We start from the raw sequence: 21886 nt of genomic DNA, 5'->3' as shown, positions 1-21886 counted from the left end.
ACCGAGGAACTGTAATTTACTCACACACAGAGCAGACTTTAGTTACACACAGAGGTATTTCCCCTGGCTTTTAAAGCAGGTCTCAACTAGTTACTGCTTACCATCAGCTCTCTTTGGTCTTCCAGGTTCTTAAGAAAGTTGGAGAACTCCTGCAAGGATTCATCTGCAAGACAGAGAAACACACACTTTAATAATGTAACACTAGTCACTTTAATAATAATAATGTTTACATACAGCTTCACTCATCTCATGTATATACTGTATTCTAGTCAATGCCACTCCAACATTGCTCGTCCTAATATTTATTTATTTCTTAATTCCATTCTTTTAGATGTGTGTATTGTTTAGATAACTACTGCACTGTTGGAGCTAGGAACACAAGCATTTCGCTACACCTGACATCTGCTAAATATATGTATGTGACCAATAACATTTGACACACACACCCCCCCAGACAGGCGGCGAGACAAGAGACAGAACAAACATAAGACCACACACACAGAGAGAAAAAGAGCGACATAAGTACTGATGTTTCCATCCCTCTAAAGAAGCCAAGGGTTTGGGAAATTACACATGCAAGCACTTCATTTGGTGGTAGAAACAGAACCAAAAACAAAGGTTCAGTCTGGTTACGCTGGCAGAACCACCCAGCTGTAGGTCGTAACAGCACCACACTCACCAATACACCTCTCATCGTCGGTCTTCGCGTCGCCGATGTACTCAAACTGGAATTCTCCCAGGGACTGGGCAAACTTGCGCTGGGCCAACACAAGCTCTGAAAACAAAAATAAAATCATTTAAAAAATAAAAAAAAACCTATGATTGATGTGATTTCGGATGTGACCTTCCCTTGACGACCATATTACGACATCAAACGCACTGTCACATGTGCGTCCCATTTACAGGCTTGTATCAAAACTTTTTTTAATTTGTGGAGAGATATCTCATATATATAGATGTATATCTATCTATATCACATTTGAGTTGGACCAAAGCACAAATACCTCAAGACTGAAATAAAAAAACAGAAGTCATTTATTCAAGGCCTGGCTGACATGCAGGCAGTAAGGCACCTACTGTAACCTAGTGGTTAACCCACTATGCATACATCCTGTTGCCTCTGCTGCCAGCAGACTGTAGCATCCTGTCCCTGTATAGGTTATAAAAGAGACAATGCCTACTGGTCCATTGATAGTGACAGGCGTTTACATTTGAGCAATACATTAAACATATGACCCTATAGAAATTAGCCTTATAGGCCTGGTTTATCTATGGGGGTGTGGTGGGTATTGGCCCAAGGGTTAATTATGAGCCAACTGATTTACAAATATACATTAGCCTACATAGGCTAACCTTTGCGCTTGACCTGCTTGTTGTGTAAGAAAACCGTAATAACATTTTAGGCTATGCGCTAGCCTTACCATGTGAGGAGAAGATGGGGCTAAAACAACAACCACATTCGGATGTAGCCTAGCCTGACACCCACACGCTGCACCATAGTGAACTTCGGAGCGTTTGTTTTCCAGGCATGTTGAGCCCGCTCTGTTTTCTAAACAGTGTAGACAGAGATTCCCAGCGGTGTGGATCTCGGACTGATGACAGTCCCATAAGGACAGCATGGGAGAATGTAGCAGGGTATTTTTAAGACTGGAGCTATGACTGGTATCCAGAGGAGCAGTATCATTAGCTTTGGCAGCTGGCTGGGGCTCTATGGGGAGGATCAGCTGGGAGTTTTCAATACAGGGGCTCTCAGATTCTCACTGACCGGGCTTGTTGACAATGGAGGTAGGAAGCCTGTGTTTTTATTTTAACAGTTATATTACCAGCAGGTTAGCATTTTTTGTCATGACCCGGAAGCCTGCCGCAACTGACGACCGAAGCCAGCTTGCAGGCGCCCAGTTGGCTACAAGGAGTCGCTAGAGCGAACCCCAGGCTGTAGTGGCGCCTCAGCACAGCAATGCCGTCGACTGCTGTGCCAATCGGGAGGGCCCTTTACATTTTTACAATAGCAAATTTTGACTTTGCAGCTGGCCTAAGTGGAAATCACTTAGGACAAGACTCTTAACAATAAAAAAAGCCAACCTGCATATTACCATGAGTCTGCAGTATCTTCCGCACAACATCTAAAATGTGTGTGACAACTGTACACTCAATACTGGGGCCTATTGATTAAGTTAACATCTACAAATGATGGTAAGTCAATCTTTGAACAGAAGTTGAGAGAACTGCCACATTAAACAAGTCGCAGCCTATCACCCTCATATCAACAGTCTGCTCCCCTGGCTTTCGCTAATATATTTTTACAAAATGTGGGCCATGTCAACCAATTCATCTACAGCAATAACCCTCCCAATTAAGCGACTTGCTAACACCCACGACCATCACGCCCCCCCCCAAAAAAAAAAATTGTCAACACAGTGCGTGCAGATAACGAGACCCAAAGCTTAATCATGTGACTTCTGCACAATGACTGGCATAAAGTGCCTAGCCCTAACCTCTGCCTGACTGATCCCAAGCCTGCATTTGCGTCATCAAGCAATCCCCAAATAGCTCTAAGACCTGTGTGGACCTTAGACACAAGGAAATCAACGTAGGCTGGCTAACCCACTGTATGATTGGGCTTGTTCAACAAAACTGCTGACTGACCGACCTACAAAACTTGCATCATAACTAGCATACACACAGGCAGTCAATTTACCCACAATGCATCATGGATTTGATACTCTAACACGGCTACATTCTGAAACCCCACCTACTCAGTTGACTCATGTGTAAATACATTTTTACACATTTGGAAACCATTTCTATATAGTGCGTTTGTTGTCCAAGTTATTACAGGAAACAGTTACATTCTGCTCTCTGCAGCAGCATTGTTTACGAGTGCTTGCTCTTTGAGTTAGGCCCGCTTTAAATAGCACCTGCAGGAAGCTAGCTTTTCCTTTTTTTACACTGGTAATGTAATGGTCGTTCTAAGAAAAGTCCAGCAGTGATGACGGCCCATTAAAATATGCAGAAAGTAAAGTACAAGCCAATGCACTCCTGTGCCGTTGTCAAACCATGACAGGTTAGCAATAGGCCAGGGGTCTTCAACATTCTTGCCCATGGACCCCCTCCGGGCAAACCAGCGACCCCCATCACTCGTTAGCAAATATTTATTTTAAATCACGTCGTCTTACCAATATCAGGTGAATGATATGGTAAGAAGTAAAACATTTTAAAGTGAATAGATTTAGTAGATAGATTCATTATAACTAGAAGAGTAAACTAAACAGCCTAATAGCTAAAAGGGTAACTCCAAACACATTTTTGCTAAGAGCTGCTGTTTAAAACAAAGGTCAGCCATGTGTTGGCAAAAATGTATGTCCAATTTAGGAAAGCTTACCAGCAGCCAGTGGCACTTGCCACACTGGTAGCCTATTTGCGGGTGCTTATTCAAAGCCTGTGTCATACTCCAGCAAGTGTAATTTGCTCAATATTAGAAGTTGAGAAATAAAATTGACATTAAGATATTCTGTCCTCAGATAACCGCATGGTGTGCTTTCGCCGTAAAGGTTAAACTATGCATGGCCATATATTCTAATGTTTATCATAGAAAGAATGTAGCCAGCTACATTTCCTGATGTTTTACTTAAAGTTCTTCCATTTTACCAGAGAAAATTAGGCTGGCTACGTCGAGAAAAGTAGCTACACATCAGTCAGAGCGCCATCTGCTGATAGAATGTCCGTTTGTGAATTCTTATCGGAGTGAAAAGTAGCACGAAATTAGTCTGATGCCGAGCAGAAATAGATTTTTTTATTTTTACCTTTACCTTTTTTTGTTTACATTGACAGCCTACCCCGGCCAAACCCTAACGACGCTGGGCCAATTGTGCGCTGCCCTATGGGACTCCCAATCACGGCCAGTTGTGATATAGCCTGGAATCGAACCAGGGTCTGTAGTGACACTTCTAGCACTGAGACGCAGTGCCTTAGACCGCTGTGCCACTTGGGAACCCAATAAAAAGCATTTAACATACGAGTTTCCAAAACGCAGCAAGATACTTATGCGTTTTATAATTTTTTTCCTAGCATAAAACAGAATTCTGCATCAAAGCGACCACTAAGTTTAACTTGCTGGTTAATCTTAGTAAGTGGCTCAATTAATAAGGTGACAGGGCATCATATTGTGTTACCTTTCTGACATGTTTGAGAAGTCAAAGCCCTTTGGATGGATTATTTGTACAGCTACAAAAGCTGAAGAACATACGCACATCCAGGTACTTACCGCAGGTGCTGGAGTTGTAAGCAAACTCATGGAAAACAGAAAAGGACATCAGGAAGCACTGGTACAGTGATACTGACCCACAATTGAAACCCATTTTTAAAATATGCCCCACATATGGTTTTTAAAAGACCCCCCAAAACGTGAGAGATAGTGGTTAAATCTGGGTAATAACAAATGTGGCCAATGAGCTCAATGCAGCTTCACGTACAAATGCAACTATTTTACCCACCCCCACACAGGACAAAGATTAAAGATCCTTGGTCTTTCTTACATAGGGAAAGCCCATAAAGCCTTAAGACACGGATCAGTGTGCACCGCAGCAATATACAGACAGGTGAGAAAAAAATAAAAATAAATCTGGTTCCTGCTCATTTTGTACAAGCTGGACAGCCTATTAGTTCTCTGAGATACATTGAAATAGAAAAATGGTCAAGATGGGGAGGGGACATTGAGAGGAAACTTCTTCAAAGGGAATCTTTCTGGATCCACAGTACCGATACACTGTCTCCTCATGGCCTTAAGGAGCTTGTATTGAAACGTAAATATTGATCACATTCCCTGTGTATGATCATATATTTCGATACATTGAATGTTAGTATTGCGAAACTCATATACATATTTTTTTTACCTCCTGTTTCAGGAAGTGATGTCACTGAGTACTGCCCCTAATGGATGCCGATGAAGACCTAAGGGTCAAAACGTTGTTGTAAATTATTATTATTTGTACAGCTGCCACCATCTTGATATCCTTGTGTTTTTTCTCCTCTCCTGTCTTCTCAGCAGAGCAGGCAGGCCCGTTGGCCAAGCAACTCAAGATAGACACAATGTACACGTTGCTTGAGCCAGTATTGTTATTTAGACAAGCATGCTGCAAAACTTTGTTCACTTGCATAATGTGTATCGTTCACATTCGGAAGTAAAATGTTCAAACTCACCATCGTTGACTTTCCCCCAGAATTCAACCATGCTAAGAATTCTTCATTACACCATATTGGAGTGTATGAATGACATTTAAGATCAGATCTCATATGCTCCTCGATATAGAACAACCCTAATTTCCACTGAACATTTCACAAAAACACATTTACTTTAACAGCGCAGATGCAAAAATTGGTAACAGAATGAGTCTGCCATCATTCTGTTACCAAACTTTGCATCAGCACTGTTCTTCAACTACATGTATTTTTGAAAGAGTTTCAGTGGAAATTGACAAGTAATCCTTGTGCATAGAGTTGTACAGTTTAACTTTGCAATTACTGGTTTTTGTTTGACATACGTTTTAAGTGAAAAATCTGTCAAAAAAAAAAAAAAGCCCAATTCAAATCTCTACCTAGACTGACCTAATTAAAATCCTTAGAGACGTCTCAAGTTGAACCCAATCCATGCCTTGCTGTAACAGACACTTGAGTAGAGAAACATAATGGGATGGTTAGGCCTACTCATAAGCACCTAAACACTAGCCTGCTATACTTTATGTCATGATAGTAGAACTTGATCGATATCATATCTAGAATTCAGTGTGGCTCCACTTGGCTCATGTCTAATTCCCTCCAGTGTCTTCCTCCGCTCAGCTGAGTACTTCAAGGCACTCTCTTATCTGTTAAAGAATGCATCATTTCTTTACAGCTGTCCTTTGGACCTTTTTTTAAAGGAATGCTTGCATGGGGAAGCATACACTTGTTTGGAATGTCATATCACATTAGCCAATAGCCTATAATGGCCAATGGCTGTCTTCCCCCCACCAAACCATGGATTCTGTTAGTTTGTCTTCTTTCTGCCGCTCTGACACTGAAGGCTAAGTTTAAAGGAATGTCTTCAATGCTTGGGCATCATATTACGTTAGCCTGTTCTGTCATAACCATGAGCTCTCTTCCCAACCAGAAATTCCGTTTTTTTTCTCCCAATGACGTCAATAAAGGCCTGATCCAGTGTTGAATTTATTTAAGTGATTTCTCACTGCTGATGTGACACTGCTGTAACAAAACGGCACCCTGACTTCGCTCCAGATAATGTCTCCACAGCCTACACTAACTCAGGGTGGCATGTTTATAAAACATGTTTTCCTGCGTTAGTTACACGTGTTGTGGAGGAAAGGTTCAACTGTATCCAGAATGCATCTAGTTGTTTTTACACAATAGAGGGAAACCTCCAGATTTGTTGGAGATGGACTCTGCCACTGTTTGCCCCTAGGCCTGTTAACTGGTAAGAGCTGCCACGTATAGATGGTAGGCTAAACATAGGGTGTCCTAGTGGTTGATTTGCTTCAGGTTGCACAAATGAAGCGCTGGTTTAAAACCGCATCACCATGGCGTTGACATTTAGCCTAAGCCAGTTGAGCTAGCCAACCGGAGCTAAAGTACCTCGAAGAACATAATAGTGGTAACACAAAACACATACTGTCGCAATACCATGTTAATGAGGTGTCTATTGCATATGTCAAAAGGTAATGAGACACTGGCTCCGTTAGGTAGAATAGCTCTTCGTATATCCCTTGGGCTGAGACAAACACCGTCTCTGTTGCTTGTTGTGAATCTGGATCAGCCTGTACAATAGACAGCCACAGCACTGATGCCCGCTGTGGTACTTGCAGACTGGTCTGGCCTAACTAACCTGTTGCTCTCTGGATGGAACGCCCTCGGTGGGAGCTGGGAGTGACTGAAGATGAAAGCTGGTCAAACTAAGCAGTGGGAACCTGATTTACTAGGTGGTAATTTGGCTCAATGAGAGTCTGCTAGAGGAAGGACTGGCCAGATTCAGAGGTCTGGATCCCTCTAAGTGGTTTGGACTCACTCCGGAGTTCCACAGTCGATAGAAAGATAATTGCGATGTTCAGCAGGGTATGTTTGCTAACAAAATAATGACCTGTCTGACTTGTTGGCCTGGCCATACCTCTGTTTTGACAACACTGCATCGAGGCTATTAACCCATACTTTACTACCACAGTTCATATGTACATCACTGGGACTACCAGTCTACTGGATGATCGTCTTCGTCTGTGTAGAAGTCTGCTAGAAGGTGATGTTCACCGTGTACAGGAGACGTACAAGGAGCCTCCAGATCGCCACAACTGACATGACGGGGTAATAACATGAAGAGCTTTAACTTTACTGCAGTAATGCCCAATCCTTTGGCTTATGGCATATAGGTTCAGCAGCTGATTTTGTTATTTAGCTTATTGTTATTTTATCTTAACGAATTATAACTTTTTCGAGATTTCATCCTCTCAAAGTGTTAAACTACTTCAAGCTTGTGTCTTAGTTGGTGGGTTTTGTCTGCAACAGATGCTCAACCTGTGCCCTGGTGTGTTTTTAGTAGTCAGGCACAAGGCTGCAAAAAAATCTGTGGTCAGAGCTCTCGTTGAGCCTTGTATCAGTCAGCCTGTCTGAGGAAGGAAGCATACTGCTGCGGCTTACATGCGATCATGTGTTTGTGTGAGAGGTGGTCTCCTCTCCCCCTCCCTGTAATTTAGCCTAGTTGTAGTCACCCACCCCAAGATGGGCTGTGACTGACTATTACTCCATCATAGAGGCAGTATTTTGGGATGTCTCTGTCTGTCACATTCCTCCTGACCCCACATCAGTTGTTAAAGACTGGCATGAACACCACCAGTAAGGGAATTAGAGGACCTTTGGCATATTAGGGCACAAAGGAAGGGCGTAGTGTGGATGGATGTACTTCAGCTATCCCTGTGCTTAAAAATGGCCACTTGGTCATCCAACTGGTTTCTCACACTTCTTTCAGACCTGTTCCTTTCCATTCCATGTGGACTGTTCAATGAAAGCACCGTTTCCTCTCCGCTCTTTCTCTGGTGAGGGTTCAAGGACACGGTACACAGTAAGAGAATACACATGGGAGGGTGATGTCAACCGAACTGTTGAATTCCGATGACATTGGCTTGAATAGCCCCATGTGTGGTGTGTCCTCACCTTGACTCCCTCCCATTGATTCCTACTCTGGTTACAGCTACACTGGTGTCCCTGACTGAATCATTCCCTTTCCCTCCCAGAAGGGTGGGTACTAGCAGAGACAGGAAGAAAGCAGCTAGCTCAACCATTACATAACACCCTTCACCCTAGCATTCTTACACCATTTGTAATACTTGAAATGGTGGAAAAACAAACCTGGCAACTGCATGTTTGGTGGTATCACGGGGTGTATAACTGCAAGACAATTGGACAGAGCAGCTGCAGGCACACGTCAATGAGATATCATCAGCGGAGCAACAACAAATGTGACAGGCAAGAGGTCTGTATTTATTCGATCCCAGAGATAACGGTTATCCTACAGTGACAGAACAAATACCAAAACACCCGAACTTCCACCAAAGGCCTAAAGAAAAGACATCTTGTTCCTGGACCTAGCCATGCTGCTTTTTAAAAGGCGAGGCGTTTCAGTAAAACTAGCAAATCATTTCAGTTAACTGGGAACTGTCGACTTCCAGCCCCACCACTTGTCCGTGTAAAAACCAGAGACCCCGCTTGGCTGTGTGAGTCATGATGCCACGACCGTGCATTAAGCTGATATTGTGAGCCAAGTTCTCCAACAGGAAAAACATGAAGGGGCCAAGCGATGTGACAAACACTTGTTGCCGTGTGTGTGTGTGTCTATTAAGCCGGGGCGGGGGGGACAATGGAGTGCTACAGCTCTGGGAGTGTATTGCGTCACCACCTAGCCAGAGTTCTCTTTGGTTACATTAAACCATGGAGGTGCTCTAGTCTATAGTACAGCAGGACTGACCTATCAGAATCCAGGCTGGAGCGAAAGACAACTGAAATACAAATGGTGGGACATTTTAAATGTTTGTTGCTGGCCTCAGTCCTGGTCAGATACAGCCTAGTCTAGAAGAGCAAAGGCCGGGTACTCTTTAAAGGCTGCGCTGCTCAAATCTAGGTGTAGTCGTCAAGAGGACACAGAAATGGCCCTACACTTTATAAGGACTAGACCTGACTCTACAAAGTGGAAGAGATAAGCTACAGTAGAGCCTCTTTGAACCTAAGTGCTGTGGAATATGACAAAGTGCTATGGATGCATGTTTGTGTTCACAGAGCTGGGCAGTATACCGCATTTAACGATCTACCAGTATTGATGCACGGACCGTTTTGAGTTTTTACTTTACCTTCTATAAAACGGTGTTTGAATGCCAGTTCAGGTCCGGACACAAACACCCAGTAAAGTCCCATAGTGAATTCAATGAAGCCATGACAAGCTACAAGCTAGGAGGACTAATATGCGTTTTGACGCATCCTTTGAAAGTTTCCTGGATTGCTAATGTGACTCACTCCATGCACAGCTGTTCTGAAGGAGGAGTGGCAAACATAAGCAGCCTAGTGAAACTGGGGAGGGTGGTGGCAAAGCTGAAAAATAGCTCAGTGCATCTTAAGTGTTGAAGTGACCTCACATCAGACTGTAGCAGGGCGGATGAATCATTAATAAATTTGCCTCACAGACAGATGTATTCATGATATTTTTCTCCGCAAAGCTGAATTTCCTGAGATAGTATTCCCAAGTAGGCTAGCGTTTGGATACTGTAATGGTTGGCCCACTGTGTAGCTGCAGCCTAATCAAACTACTGTACTTTCTAAACTCTACCAACTGAAAAATAACTATCCAGTAGTCTAGTCCTTGTAGTAGGCAGAGTAAAGCCTAACTCCTTTACCCTTTTGGGAAGAAAGTATCAAAACAATAACAACCAGAACAGCCAACAAACACATCTTACTCCACTGATACAATAAAGTACCTGTTTGGATCAGAAGTTTCTGTAGAAGAGTCATTGACATTTAGTTGTATATTATCAACAAAGTGCACGCTGTGTTCATTGTGAGCACTTTGTTATGATTACTACAGAAGGGTATACTACAAACAGGATCAAGATGTTAGCCAGCTTATCTGATGTGCCACTTGGGTCAGCCGTCATCAACAGGCAGAGCGAGAGAGTTGCTTGGCCCAGGGCCTCACGGGCCAATGAACTGTTTACACGGCCATGCCTTTCCCAATCCTTCCTGTTCCACTCGCCCATCTTTCCAGTCAGAATCCACACTCCGCTCTACTTCGTTCCACTCACAGGCACAACCATTTTCCTCTCTGGAGGCCACCCTCCCTCTAGTTTGTTCAGTTTTTTTTTTTTTCCCCTCCAGTCAATCTTCCATGGTATTACCCTTCATGACAACAGCAGCATTAGCTCATTTCTACCCTCAGGGTTCTTCATCAAAACATGTAAAAAAATAAAATAAACAAATAATAAATAAATATATATATATATATATATATATAAAAAAATGTATTATACGTTTTACAAACACACACTAAAACACCCAAGTCATTCAGATAGATATAATATCTATCTATCAATCCATTCATCCATCCATATTCAGCAGAGTAATTTATTCTAAGAAATTCCAGGAGCTCCTTGGGAGTTACTTTTGTCTCCCAGCCCCGGTACTTCCAATAATAGACAACTACGACAGGATCTTAATCTGAGAACTCTAGCTTGCACTCTGACTGGTCAAACTAGTTGCATAGGCTGAGTGCAATTTCCCTGTCCTTGTGTCCACATTTCTAGACCTTGGCTTTTTTTTTTCTTTTTTTTTTTCTTTAATGGGAGAGGCTTGAAGCGGATATGGCCCATCTGGTTTTACCTTGAAGTAACCTTCAGAGTCATGCATTTGAAACACTGGTTTTAATCAATTCATAAAAAGGTACAGGAGTTCAGAGCCACCCAAGGGAAGGAGGGTGGAGCCTTCAGCAAACTGAAACACCTGCACCATAAAGGGACTCCTGAGTGTCATGACCATCATCAAACCCAGGTAATATACGCTGGTATCAGTTTCATAAAAGAACCTTGAGTTTTGTTTAGAATGGCACTAGATGGATGGAAAAAGTTCCTCCTGCATGACCTCACGTCTGTGTTAATGCGATTTTAATGAAATATTGTGATGTGGCTCTTTGGCAGAATCAGTAATATGATTATAGGGGAGCGAGCCTGAGCAGCTTGCCAGACCGAATCATGTCCGTACACTCGCTCTGGCCTGCCTGCCAACACCCAGCAAAAGCTGAAAAACCTCTTGGCATGTTTATTTTTACAGGGAAAATGTGGGGGAAGGAAAAGACAAAACATCTTAATTTGTGAGTAGTCATCAGTTGACCAGAGGAAGTCAAGCTGTTGCCATGGTGGACTGAACATAGCCCGCCCGTCACGTCAGCACAAACTGATTGCCTGGTTTAGTTGCACATGACAGCTTGGTACTTCCTTTCTCAATGTCCTCATCTAAAAAATAAAAAAAAGTGAGGAATATGAGGTAGGGCTGGGCCATATGGGCGTAAAAATCATATCTTGATCATTTCTAACTAATGGGCAATTCATGATATACACCATGTTAGGCCTGCCCAACCCTCTTCCTGGTAGATATACACCATGTTAGGCCTGCCCAACCCTCTTCCTGGAGAGCTACCGTCCTGTGGGTTCAGTCCAACCCAAATTTAACACACCTGATTCTACTAATTAGCTGCTCAACAAGACCTTTACAAGCTGAATCAGATATGCTAAATTAGGGTTGGACTGAACCTACAGGACAGTAGATCTCCACGAAGAGGGTTGGGCAGCCCTGCACTAAGTGTACAAAACATTAGGAACACCTTCCTAATATTGAGTTGTACCCCCTTTTGCCCTTGGGACAGCCTCAAAATGCATTCCACAAGGATGCTTGCCCATGTTGACTCCAATGCTTCCCACAGTTGTCTCAAGTTGGCCGGATGTCCTTTGGGTGGTGGACCATTGACACACCCGGGAAACTATTGAGCATGAAAAACCCAGCAGCGTTGTAGTTCTTGACACACTCAAACCGGTGCACCTGGCACCTACTACCATACCCCTTTCAAAGGCACTTAAATATTTTTGTCTTGCCCATTCACCCGCTGAATGGCACACATACACAATCCATGTCTCAAGGCTTAAAAATCTTTATTTAAAACAGGTCTCCTCCCGTTCCTTTACACTGATTGAAGTGGATTTAACAAGTGACATCAATAAAGGGATCATAGCTTTCACCTGGTCAGTCTCTTTTCCATTATATTTTCAAAGTTATGGGCGATTCACAATATATTTTTTATGTTCTCTAAATAAGCTTTGTTGCACAATTAATGCCCAATGCACCGCATTTCAAACAGCCTGGGATAATCTATGCATTTAGGGTTTGTTAAATTATACCTAGGCTAAATATAAGCCTGCAAGCCTAAGACCCACTAATAATTACATTATTTTATAAAAATAGTTTAAAGTGCATTTTGCAATAATCACTGCTCTGGTTTAAGTTTCTATGAAAATGTCCTTTGTTACTAAATTTACCAGAGCCATGCACAACTTCTGGTAGCAGCCATTACAGAATATGAACACGCCTCAAACACTCTCGAGCATAAGCCCACCTGCTAGTGCAGGGGTAGGCAAGCCTGTTCCTGGAGCGCCACAGGTACTGACAGATTTTGTTCCAACTAGGCACCACGCCTGACCAGGAGGAAAAAGTACTCAATTGTCATAGTTGAGTTAAAGTACAAAGTAAAAGCTATACATCAAATGTATAGCTTTTGATGCACAACTTCCTTTATAACTTTATTTTTACAGACAGGGGCACACTCCAACACAAATGCTTCCTTTGTAAATGATGTTTAAATGAGTCCACCAGATTAGAGGAAGTAAGGATGACCAGAGACGTTCTCTTGATAAGTGTGTGAATTGGACCTTTTTCCTGTCCTTCTAAGCATTCAAAATGTAACTAGTACTTGTGTGTCTGGGAAAATTTGTGTAAAAAGTGCATAATTTTCTTTAGGAATGTAGTCAAAAATATAAATAGTAAATACCCCAAAAACAACTTTAGTACTTAAAACTATTTTTACTTAAGTACTTTACACCACCTGACCAAATTGATCATTTCAGTGATTGTCTAAATTCAACCCACCCATCTTCAGCTTTGGTTAAATCAAAAACATGAAGTGTCTGCAGCACTCCAGGACTAGTGTTGCCTACCCCTGTGCTAGTGAGTAGCCAGCTAATCTTTATATTTAAAGTCTTGCCAACTTGGATCTATTTGCTTGCTAACAAGGTATAACAGTAGAACTGTTATGAATACGCCCTCCTAACATAGCCTGTTCACTTTGTTTAGTGTGGCCTACCTGGATAAGAAGATTCTCATTTCTCCGAATGAGAACGAGTTGCCAATGCCTTATATAAGGTGTATTTCTATGCTCACTGCACATCTAGAACACATAAGTCTGTCTAAAATGCTGCTAGCTGTACCGCAATGCTGCATGCAACAAACTGAGCATCATTTTCCAAAATCATGTTCACTGACACACACCGTTTTAGTAGTGTCTGCTCTGTTCGACATTTTAGGAGTTGAGACATAAAAAGGGCATTGTTAAAGGTTAAGTTCTCCTCCATTACAGTAAAATAATGTCTTGTGTTTCAGTTTCCATATGACTGATTATGTTGGACCAAATCTGAAATGCAAATAGAGTTGAAACTGCTTGTTGTCAGAGAAGAAGAATATACTATTTCATTGTTGTGTGGCAGGGGAGGTGCTTGGTGTCTGAGTGTGAGTGGGAAGGTGCACAGTGCACACAGCAGTGAAGGAGACGAGACAAAAGACAAACCCCCATAAAAATTAAAACAATACCTTGATTCTTGCTATACAGGCATTTGGAACATTGCACTAAAACATTAGATATATCACCCAGCCCTAATAGAAGATACTTATGAGAAATCAAGACAGTTTTAGTGGGTAATACTACTCACAAGACAAAGCTTCCATGGAGATTTCAGGATGTTCTTTGAAAAGCAGACATTCTCAATTATGACCAATGAGAGAGACTAAACCCTAACATAATGAAGGGTAAAACAATTTTTTTTAAAGTGACTGACATGTTGAGTTGGGGTTGGGTAACAGGGGGTACGGAGCGGGCAGACTTCCTATGGAGGAAACCACTCTTTGAACAGGAGCACATCCTTTGGCCTGTCCCTCCTCTAGTGGGTACTTCCATGTCACAGGCTAGCTCCCTGGCCAAAGGCCCTGTTTGCACATTTCCTTTCCCCCCCCCAAAAAAAATCTAAGACTTTCCGTTGCGGGACATCCCCTCAGGCGTAGGACTGAAAAGAGTGGCCCAGGGCCAAAGCTGGACCAGAGTAACTTGGGATTTTGGAACTTGAGCAAGACCCAGGGAATTCCACTTGAAGATCCTACAGCAGCGACTGGCCCAAGAGAGCGCAACATTCCTCATCCCTAGTCCCAATCTTATTCAAACTTCAGCCTTCATCTAGCCTGGTTTCAGATCTGTTTGTGCTGTAAAGGCAACTCCTACACTTCTGGCACCAGGCTACAGTTCATCACTCAACACATGATATTTATACAGGCAGTGACACCAAATCTCTGGATGTTTACCGAAGATTAGCGTAATGCTGAATCTGCCATTTGACAAAATATCCTTTAATATTGCCATGAAGCCGATGGGAGGCTCACATGCCGTGAGCATTATATGCCATATTAGGGAGCCCGAGTCAATTCCTCCGGTCAACAACATGGTCTGATTTCAATGCCGATAAATTACAATCTCACTGAATCCCAGCCAAGCCTCTTTTCTTATCCACCACAAAAGCAAAGAGGCTAAAGGCAGATAAAACAAAGTCAAACAAGTACAGCCAATTGCTGAGACATTTTACTCTGATCTCAGACTGTAGGCAGGTTTCCACTGACCATGGTATATTCGACGAAAGCAATGTCGCCATTTTTTTAAAAACTAAAAACAGCAGATATGAGAACTTATTAATGCGCAATTTGCCTAAATGGGTAATGGAAACACTTCAACCACTGCATTTATTTGAAAATTGGTTCTTGCGAGAGATTTTTTTTTTTTTTTTTAGGTGTGATGTCATTACGTCCAGCTGTTTTAAATCAACACAAGATAGTTAAATGGAATCTCACCCTAGCAGACAATTGTCACATCTATTTTCTATGCTAACTTCCTAAATGTCAGCAACAAACAAAGTAAATGGAAACTGGACAAGTTAATGGAAACATAGCTAGTGTGGGACTACAGATGGGTTAGCTGACAACGTCAAAAACGATGGACACGCTTCAATGGGGCAGAAGTTTGAGTTGTTGCGATTCTGGATGGCCAGATAGCAGTTTCTTGTCATTGTTGGTAGCTATTTGGTGAATTGTGACTCATTTCAGCTAGAGGTCGACTGATTAATCTGAGTGGCCGATTTCAAGTTTATTAAAAAAAAAAAAAAAAAAAAAATGTTTTTTTTTAATATTTAAAAAATAATAATAATTTTGCCACCGATTTGCCGATTAAAAAAACAAAACATTTTACACCTTTATTTAACTAGGCAAGTCAGATTAAAAACACATTCTTATTTTCAATGACGGCCTAGGAACGGGGGTTAACTGCCTTGTTCAGGGGGGATTCGTTTTTGCAACCTTCTGGTTACTAGTCCAACGCTCTAACCACCTGCCTTACATTGCACTCCACGAGGAGCATGCATGGCAGGCTGACTACCTGTTACGCGAGGGCAGCAAGAAGCCAAGGTAAGTTGCTAGCTAGCATTAAACTTATCTTATAAAAAACTATCAATCCTAACATAATCACTAGTTAACTACAGGACACGTTTATCTAGCGTGTCCTGCGTTGCCTGTTAATTTCTCATCTAATCACAGCCTACTTTGACAAACGGGTGATGATTTAACAAGCGCATTTGCGAAAAAAGCACTGTCGTTGCGCCAATGTACCTAACCATAAACATCAATGCCTTTCTTTAAAACCAAATACACAGTATATATATTTAAAACCTGCATATTTAGTTAATATTGCCTGCTAACATGAAATTGTGTCACTGGCTCGTTGTGAACTAATTTGCCAGAATTGTACGTAATTATGACATACCATTGAAGGTTGTGCAATGTAACAGGAATATTTAGACTTAGGGATGCCACCAGTTAGATAAAATACGGACCAGTTCCGTATTTCACTGAAAGAAAAAAACGTTTTGTTTTCGAGATGATAGTTTCCGGAGTCGACCATATTAATGACCCAAGGCTCGTATTTCTGAGTGTTTATTATATTATAATTGTCTATGATTTGATAGAGCAGTCTGACTAAGCGGTGGTAGGCACCAGCAGGCTCGTAAGCATTCATTCAAAGAGCACTTTTGTGTGTTTTGCCAGCAGCTCTTCGCAATGCATTGCGCTGTTTATGTCTTCAAGCCGGTCCACTCCCAAGATTAGGCTGGTGTAACCGATGTGAAATGGCTAGCTAGTTAGCGGGTGCGTGCTAATAGTGTTTCAAACGTCACTCGCTCTGAGATTTGGAGTAGTTGTTCCTCTTGCTCTGCATGGGTAATGCTGCTTCGAGGGTGGCTGTTGTCGATGTGTTCCTGGTTCGAGCCCAGGTAGGAGCGAGGAGCGGGACGGAAGCTATACTGTTACACTGGCAATACTAAAGTGCCTATAAGAACAGCCAATAGTCAAAGGTATATGAAATACAAATTGTATAGAGAGAAATAGTCCTATAATAACTACAACCTAAAACGTCTTATCTGGGAATATTGAAGACTCATGTTAAAAGGAACCACCAGCTTTCATATGTTCCCATGTTCTGAGCAAGGCACTTAAACGTTAGCTTTCTTACATGGCACATATTGCACTTTTACGTTCTTCTCCAACACTTTGTTTTTGCATTATTTAAACCAAATTGAACATGTTTATTTGAGGCTAAATTGATTTAATTTATGTATTATATTAAGTTAAAATAAGTGTTCATTCAGTATTGTTGGAATTGTCATTATTACAAAAAAGAATAAAAAATTATCGTCCGATTAATCGGTATCGGCTTTTTTTAGTCCTCCAATAATAGGTAGCGGTATTGAAAAATCATAATCGGTCGACCTCTAATTTCAGCTAGTTATGTCTATTCTTGACGATTTGACACATTATGTCAAAGCTAACATGGCAACAATAAAAATCCTAGCTAGCCAACCAACAACTGCAATGTATTTGAGACAAATACATTTGCTCAAGGAGCACTTATCTTTTCAATAAACATTGAAGACGAAATATAGTTTACATGTTATCAACAATCTAAGCCAACACCGTCTGTTTTGCCCCATAGTTGCGCACGCGTCGATTGTTGCTGCTAAACAGCCAACCCATCTATTCACTGCAGTCTGTCTCACGAGACCTAGCAGCTGTCAGTCGATGCTCTGCTGTGTCTTAAACAGTTGTTCTAAGTCAGTGTAATGAGAACTTGTCGTTGGCTCATGGCTGTGACTTCACGCAGAGAAGTGAGTGCACAAAGCTGACACTGTATATACTGGAGCAGCTTAGAGGTGTAAGAGACTAGTAAAGACACCACATGCCACTTTACGTGGGCCCAGACCGCCGATCCCATCTTATTTATCGCTTAATAAGGACATAAAACCAGGTACACACTGCTACCTAAAATAAACGCTGTACTTGATCTCAGACAAAGATGATCTTGACCTTCTGTTCAACCCACTTTGTATCAACTACAATCACGTGTCTAGCTAGCTCACTAGGCTAAGGCTATAGTGTAGAGCAGCCATATACAGTAAGCACATTAGGAAGTAGGCTAGGCCTAGGCCTACAAGTCAAAGTTGATGCACAGCCAACTGCCTGCCACATGAGTTTTTTTTAAAATAAATTGTTTGTCATTTAAAAGACACCCTTATCCTGGTTGAATTATAGGAGCTATTAGGGTTAAGCGCCTTGCTCAATGGGACATCTACAGATGTTTCACGTAGTCAGCTCAGGGATTCAAGCCAGCAACCTTTTGGTTGCTGGCCCAACACCCTTAACCTCTAGGCTACCTGCTGCCGTTTTGCTCTGCCTCTTGGCAGTTGAGTAATGTCATGATTTGGTAGACATCTATAACACTAATAACCTAGCCTATTTCTGTTCATTTCCATGAAATAAAACAGTAGCCTATTCACTGATTTGACATTCTAAAGGGGTTGTCACGCGCTGAAGACGTGGATGTCGATTTAAGGCAGCCCCCCGCACATCTCTGATTCAGAGGGGTTGGGTTAAATGCAGAAGACACATTTCAGTTGAAGGCATTCAGTTGTACAACTGACTAGGTATCCCCCTTTCATCAAGTAGGATATTAAATCTGCTCTGCTTGTGGTCTTTGGTCTCAACAAATGTCTTCCAAAGACAGCCTGTTACTAGGGGCCTACTCAGAATCCAGACATTAAAACAGATTTCAACAATACTCAAAAATGTATTTTACTTAGTAGGAAATCAACTAAATGTATTTAACATGTATTAATTTGCCCAAGTTAATCATAAGTCATGAACAAACTAAATCAGTGATTTGTATTTTGCACGTGTATGCCTACAGTACACTGTAGCCATTGGCAATGAGGCTAATGATAACTGTCTTCTGGTAGAGATGGAAAGACTCAAACCTTTTCAATTAAATGTTAGCCTATGCCTTTCTGGCAGAATGGTATGATTATTTGCATCAATCCAGTGGACATTTGTTTAGCCGATTCTGAAATAACGTAAGGGCTACAGAAACATCGATAAAAAAAAAAAAAATTCTCTGGCTGGTGCTCACCTGCAATACAAGGTGACTTTACCAAAAATAATGAATTTCTTATTTTTCACAGATCTCAAAAGTAGTCTCTTGGTGTGGTTTAAGCATTGTTGAGGACTTACAACATCAAATTGTTTTTCCAATAAAAATGTATATTTACTTAAGCGTTATCTTAGAGCGAAAACTGGGAAAGTGGAAACCTGGAGAAACAAAACAGAAATATAAGACAGATTTTATAGCCCGATGTTACCAGCAAAAGATAGGCTCACTTCATCACAATGCCTGCTACACACACATCCACTGAGCCCCCTGCAGAGAGCCAGCCTAGCAGGGTGATGCTCCATGTGGAGGCAGAGGGTGTGTGCTGCCTGCATTATGAAATAAGCTCACCTTTCTATTATAGAACCTTCAATTCCTTGGAATAACAATAGACCTAGGGTACATAAAATATATGTTATTGTTACAGTTATGAAGTGCAGCAGCAGGGCTCTCAGATGTCATCCCTACTGCCTAAACAGACAAGTCAATGTTCATTTCCTTACAGTGGGAGTGTGGCCTACAGCAAATTAACCTCGGAAAAACTATTTTTAGTCCACTGCACTGAAGGTTAAGAGGTTGACCTGAGCTATTCTGGGCTGCATCACCGATTGTAGTGAACCGATAAACTCTTAACAAGCTCATCGCTGGCTTCTAATGAGACCAGTAGAGTACCAGTTGCACTAGGAAGGGACAATCAATTGTCAAAGCAAGCAAGCAATCTCTTCTGGCCTGAACAACTAATTGTGTGGGCTACCTACAGCTACACTACTCTGCATTGTATTAAAGCTCACATGCAGTGTCAATAACAGAGGTGGTTCTATTCCAAACAGTCCGTCTGAGGCTGCCCCAGAGAGTTCCACTGCACATGTTGGTCCCTGATAACTCCCAAAATGGCCTGCAAAACAGAGAGGACCGTCTGTGAAAGTCACGTTACTCTTTATTTTTAGAAATATTCTGTCTCTTCACTGGCTTTTCCAAATGGAACATTCTCTCTCTTTGCACCTAGAAAAGGAGAGATGAAAGTACCAGTGTTTTGAGTGTAATGAAAAACACATTGGCAGGCCTTGCTAGAAATCCTTGACTTATGAATGACAAGGAAACCTCAGAGGCTTGCAGTGGGCTAAAAGCAGTACGCTTCTACAGCACTGCAACAATTGCACTCTAAAGCAATATAGTTAATCAGCTAACATCAGTGACTAAATTAAGTTAACCGGTTTGCCTGACAGATATCAGTGGTGTCTTCAGGGCTTTGTTCCAGCAATGAACAGGCAGCTGATTGCCTCAACTAACCTGTACGTTGACTGTACCGGTACCACCTGTATATAGCCTCGTTATTACATTTTTTACTCAAGTTTATTTAATAAATATTTTAACTATATTTCTTGAACTGCATTGTTGGTTAAGGGCTTGTAAATAAGCATTTTACAGTAAGGTCTACACTTGTTGCATTCCGTGCATGTGACAAATAACACTTGATAATACCAGAGTTTACAAGGCACCTGACCAATTTGACAGACCTAACCCACTGGGCTAGAGTGCATGGAGATTATGATATTTGCCCAGGTGAAGGTGTGCTCACAAATCAATCCATGATGACTGACTTATGTTTCAACCTTGTCACACCCATAAGTGATTTGGATAGGTTATAGCCTCTAAATTCTTAAGGAAAACCCTTTTCATTTTTGCAAAGTACTCCACATGAATCGTGTTCTGGCCTCTAAACAATGGGTGAATGTTAACATCTGGGGATTTTGCAAGTTCATGCACACCAAATTGGGTTGACAACAGACCTCACCTGTCAGCAATGTGTTCCAGTTAATTGAATAATGAAGGTATTGTTTCCAGAACTAACTACTGGTCCATGTACAAAACTTTGAACACAGCCGTTTAGAGAAACAAACTTTTGGCAGCTATAAACAAAGTTTAGGGCGATTGGATACAGCTGATTGCAAGCAAAGAGTGAGCCCTAACGTTATAACCTTAACCATATAGCTTGCACAGTCCAAGAGGCAAACTTGAAACTGCATAGGGAGAGACCTGTCAACTAGCCAGATAGTCAGCAACTCAATTTAACCATTCCAGGGCAATAAACTCAACTGCATAGAAACTCACGTTTTGTGGCATTGATGAGATTCTTTCCATCCTTGTAGAGTTCCTTGATAAATCTGTTGGTTTTGTCCAACTCTGCCTCGTGTGCCTTTATTTTCTCCCTGAAAATGGGACTGTCCAGGTAGCATTCGCTAAACTCCAACGGGTGTAACCCCATGTCTTTAACGTTAGCTAGGTCAGCTAGCTAGCATAAGAAGCTGTAAAACTGCTTTATAAAAACCAAGCGCTAACGAGTTAGCCACCACCAACAAGTTGCTTGGTGTCAAGCGAAAAAAAATATATATTTAACCAACTAAAAACAAAGTTTTAGGGTGAGCAACTAGCTTGTGCTGTCCTCTAACTCGTTAGCTAGCAAACGTTAGCTACGTTTTGCTAGCTAGTGTTCCCAAATCATAACGCGTTGGCTGACTTGCTAACTACTAGTTGCTAACTACAACTATTTCAAGAAGTAACTTGGCTAGCATGTTACTAGTAGTTGAAAAGGAGCATGACATTCCTAAATGAGCAACTATTTTGTTAGAGCATGTTCAAAAGTAACAGCAAACCATTATATAGGTCGGGAAAACTCAAACTCAGTATATACTTGTGTCAATCCAAGTTGTAGTCCACGTCGTCCAATATAGACAACCAAATTGACAGTAGAAAGGAGAAAACTCCTATTTGACAAGTAGGCGTTGAGCTCAAGCTCTCCTCCCCTGACCCGGGATAGGCCGTTAATCCAATTGGCTTCCACCCACCTTCTGATTAATTCATACATTTGCTAACAATGTAAAACATTTACATTCTCTACAAAATACATACTTATAATACATCTAGCCGGTGACCGTTTTTTATTATAATATTTCAGACGCTCCAATTTGATTTTCTTCA

At 41.6% G+C, this 21886-nt stretch overlaps 1 protein-coding gene across 1 annotated transcript in view; it reads right to left on the bottom strand.

Annotated features, from left to right (window-relative positions):
- Positions 1-21753, bottom strand: part of arhgap10 (Rho GTPase activating protein 10) — a 60591-nt gene extending 38838 nt beyond the window's left edge. Inside the window, exons 1-3 of the mRNA XM_029749727.1 lie at positions 21020-21753; positions 680-775; positions 102-163 (exon numbers count right to left, since the gene is read on the bottom strand). Coding sequence (XP_029605587.1) covers positions 102-163; positions 680-775; positions 21020-21173 — 312 coding nt within the window. The 5' untranslated portion in view covers positions 21174-21753. The remainder of the gene's footprint in view (positions 1-101; positions 164-679; positions 776-21019) is intronic.
- Between the last annotated feature and the right edge of the window lie 133 nt (positions 21754-21886).

Source organism: Salmo trutta, chromosome 4, assembly GCF_901001165.1.
Source record: "Salmo trutta chromosome 4, fSalTru1.1, whole genome shotgun sequence".
NCBI classification, from domain to species: domain Eukaryota; kingdom Metazoa; phylum Chordata; class Actinopteri; order Salmoniformes; family Salmonidae; genus Salmo; species Salmo trutta.
The sequence above is the reverse complement of the archived record's forward strand: the minus strand, read 5'-3'. Positions and strand labels throughout refer to the sequence as shown.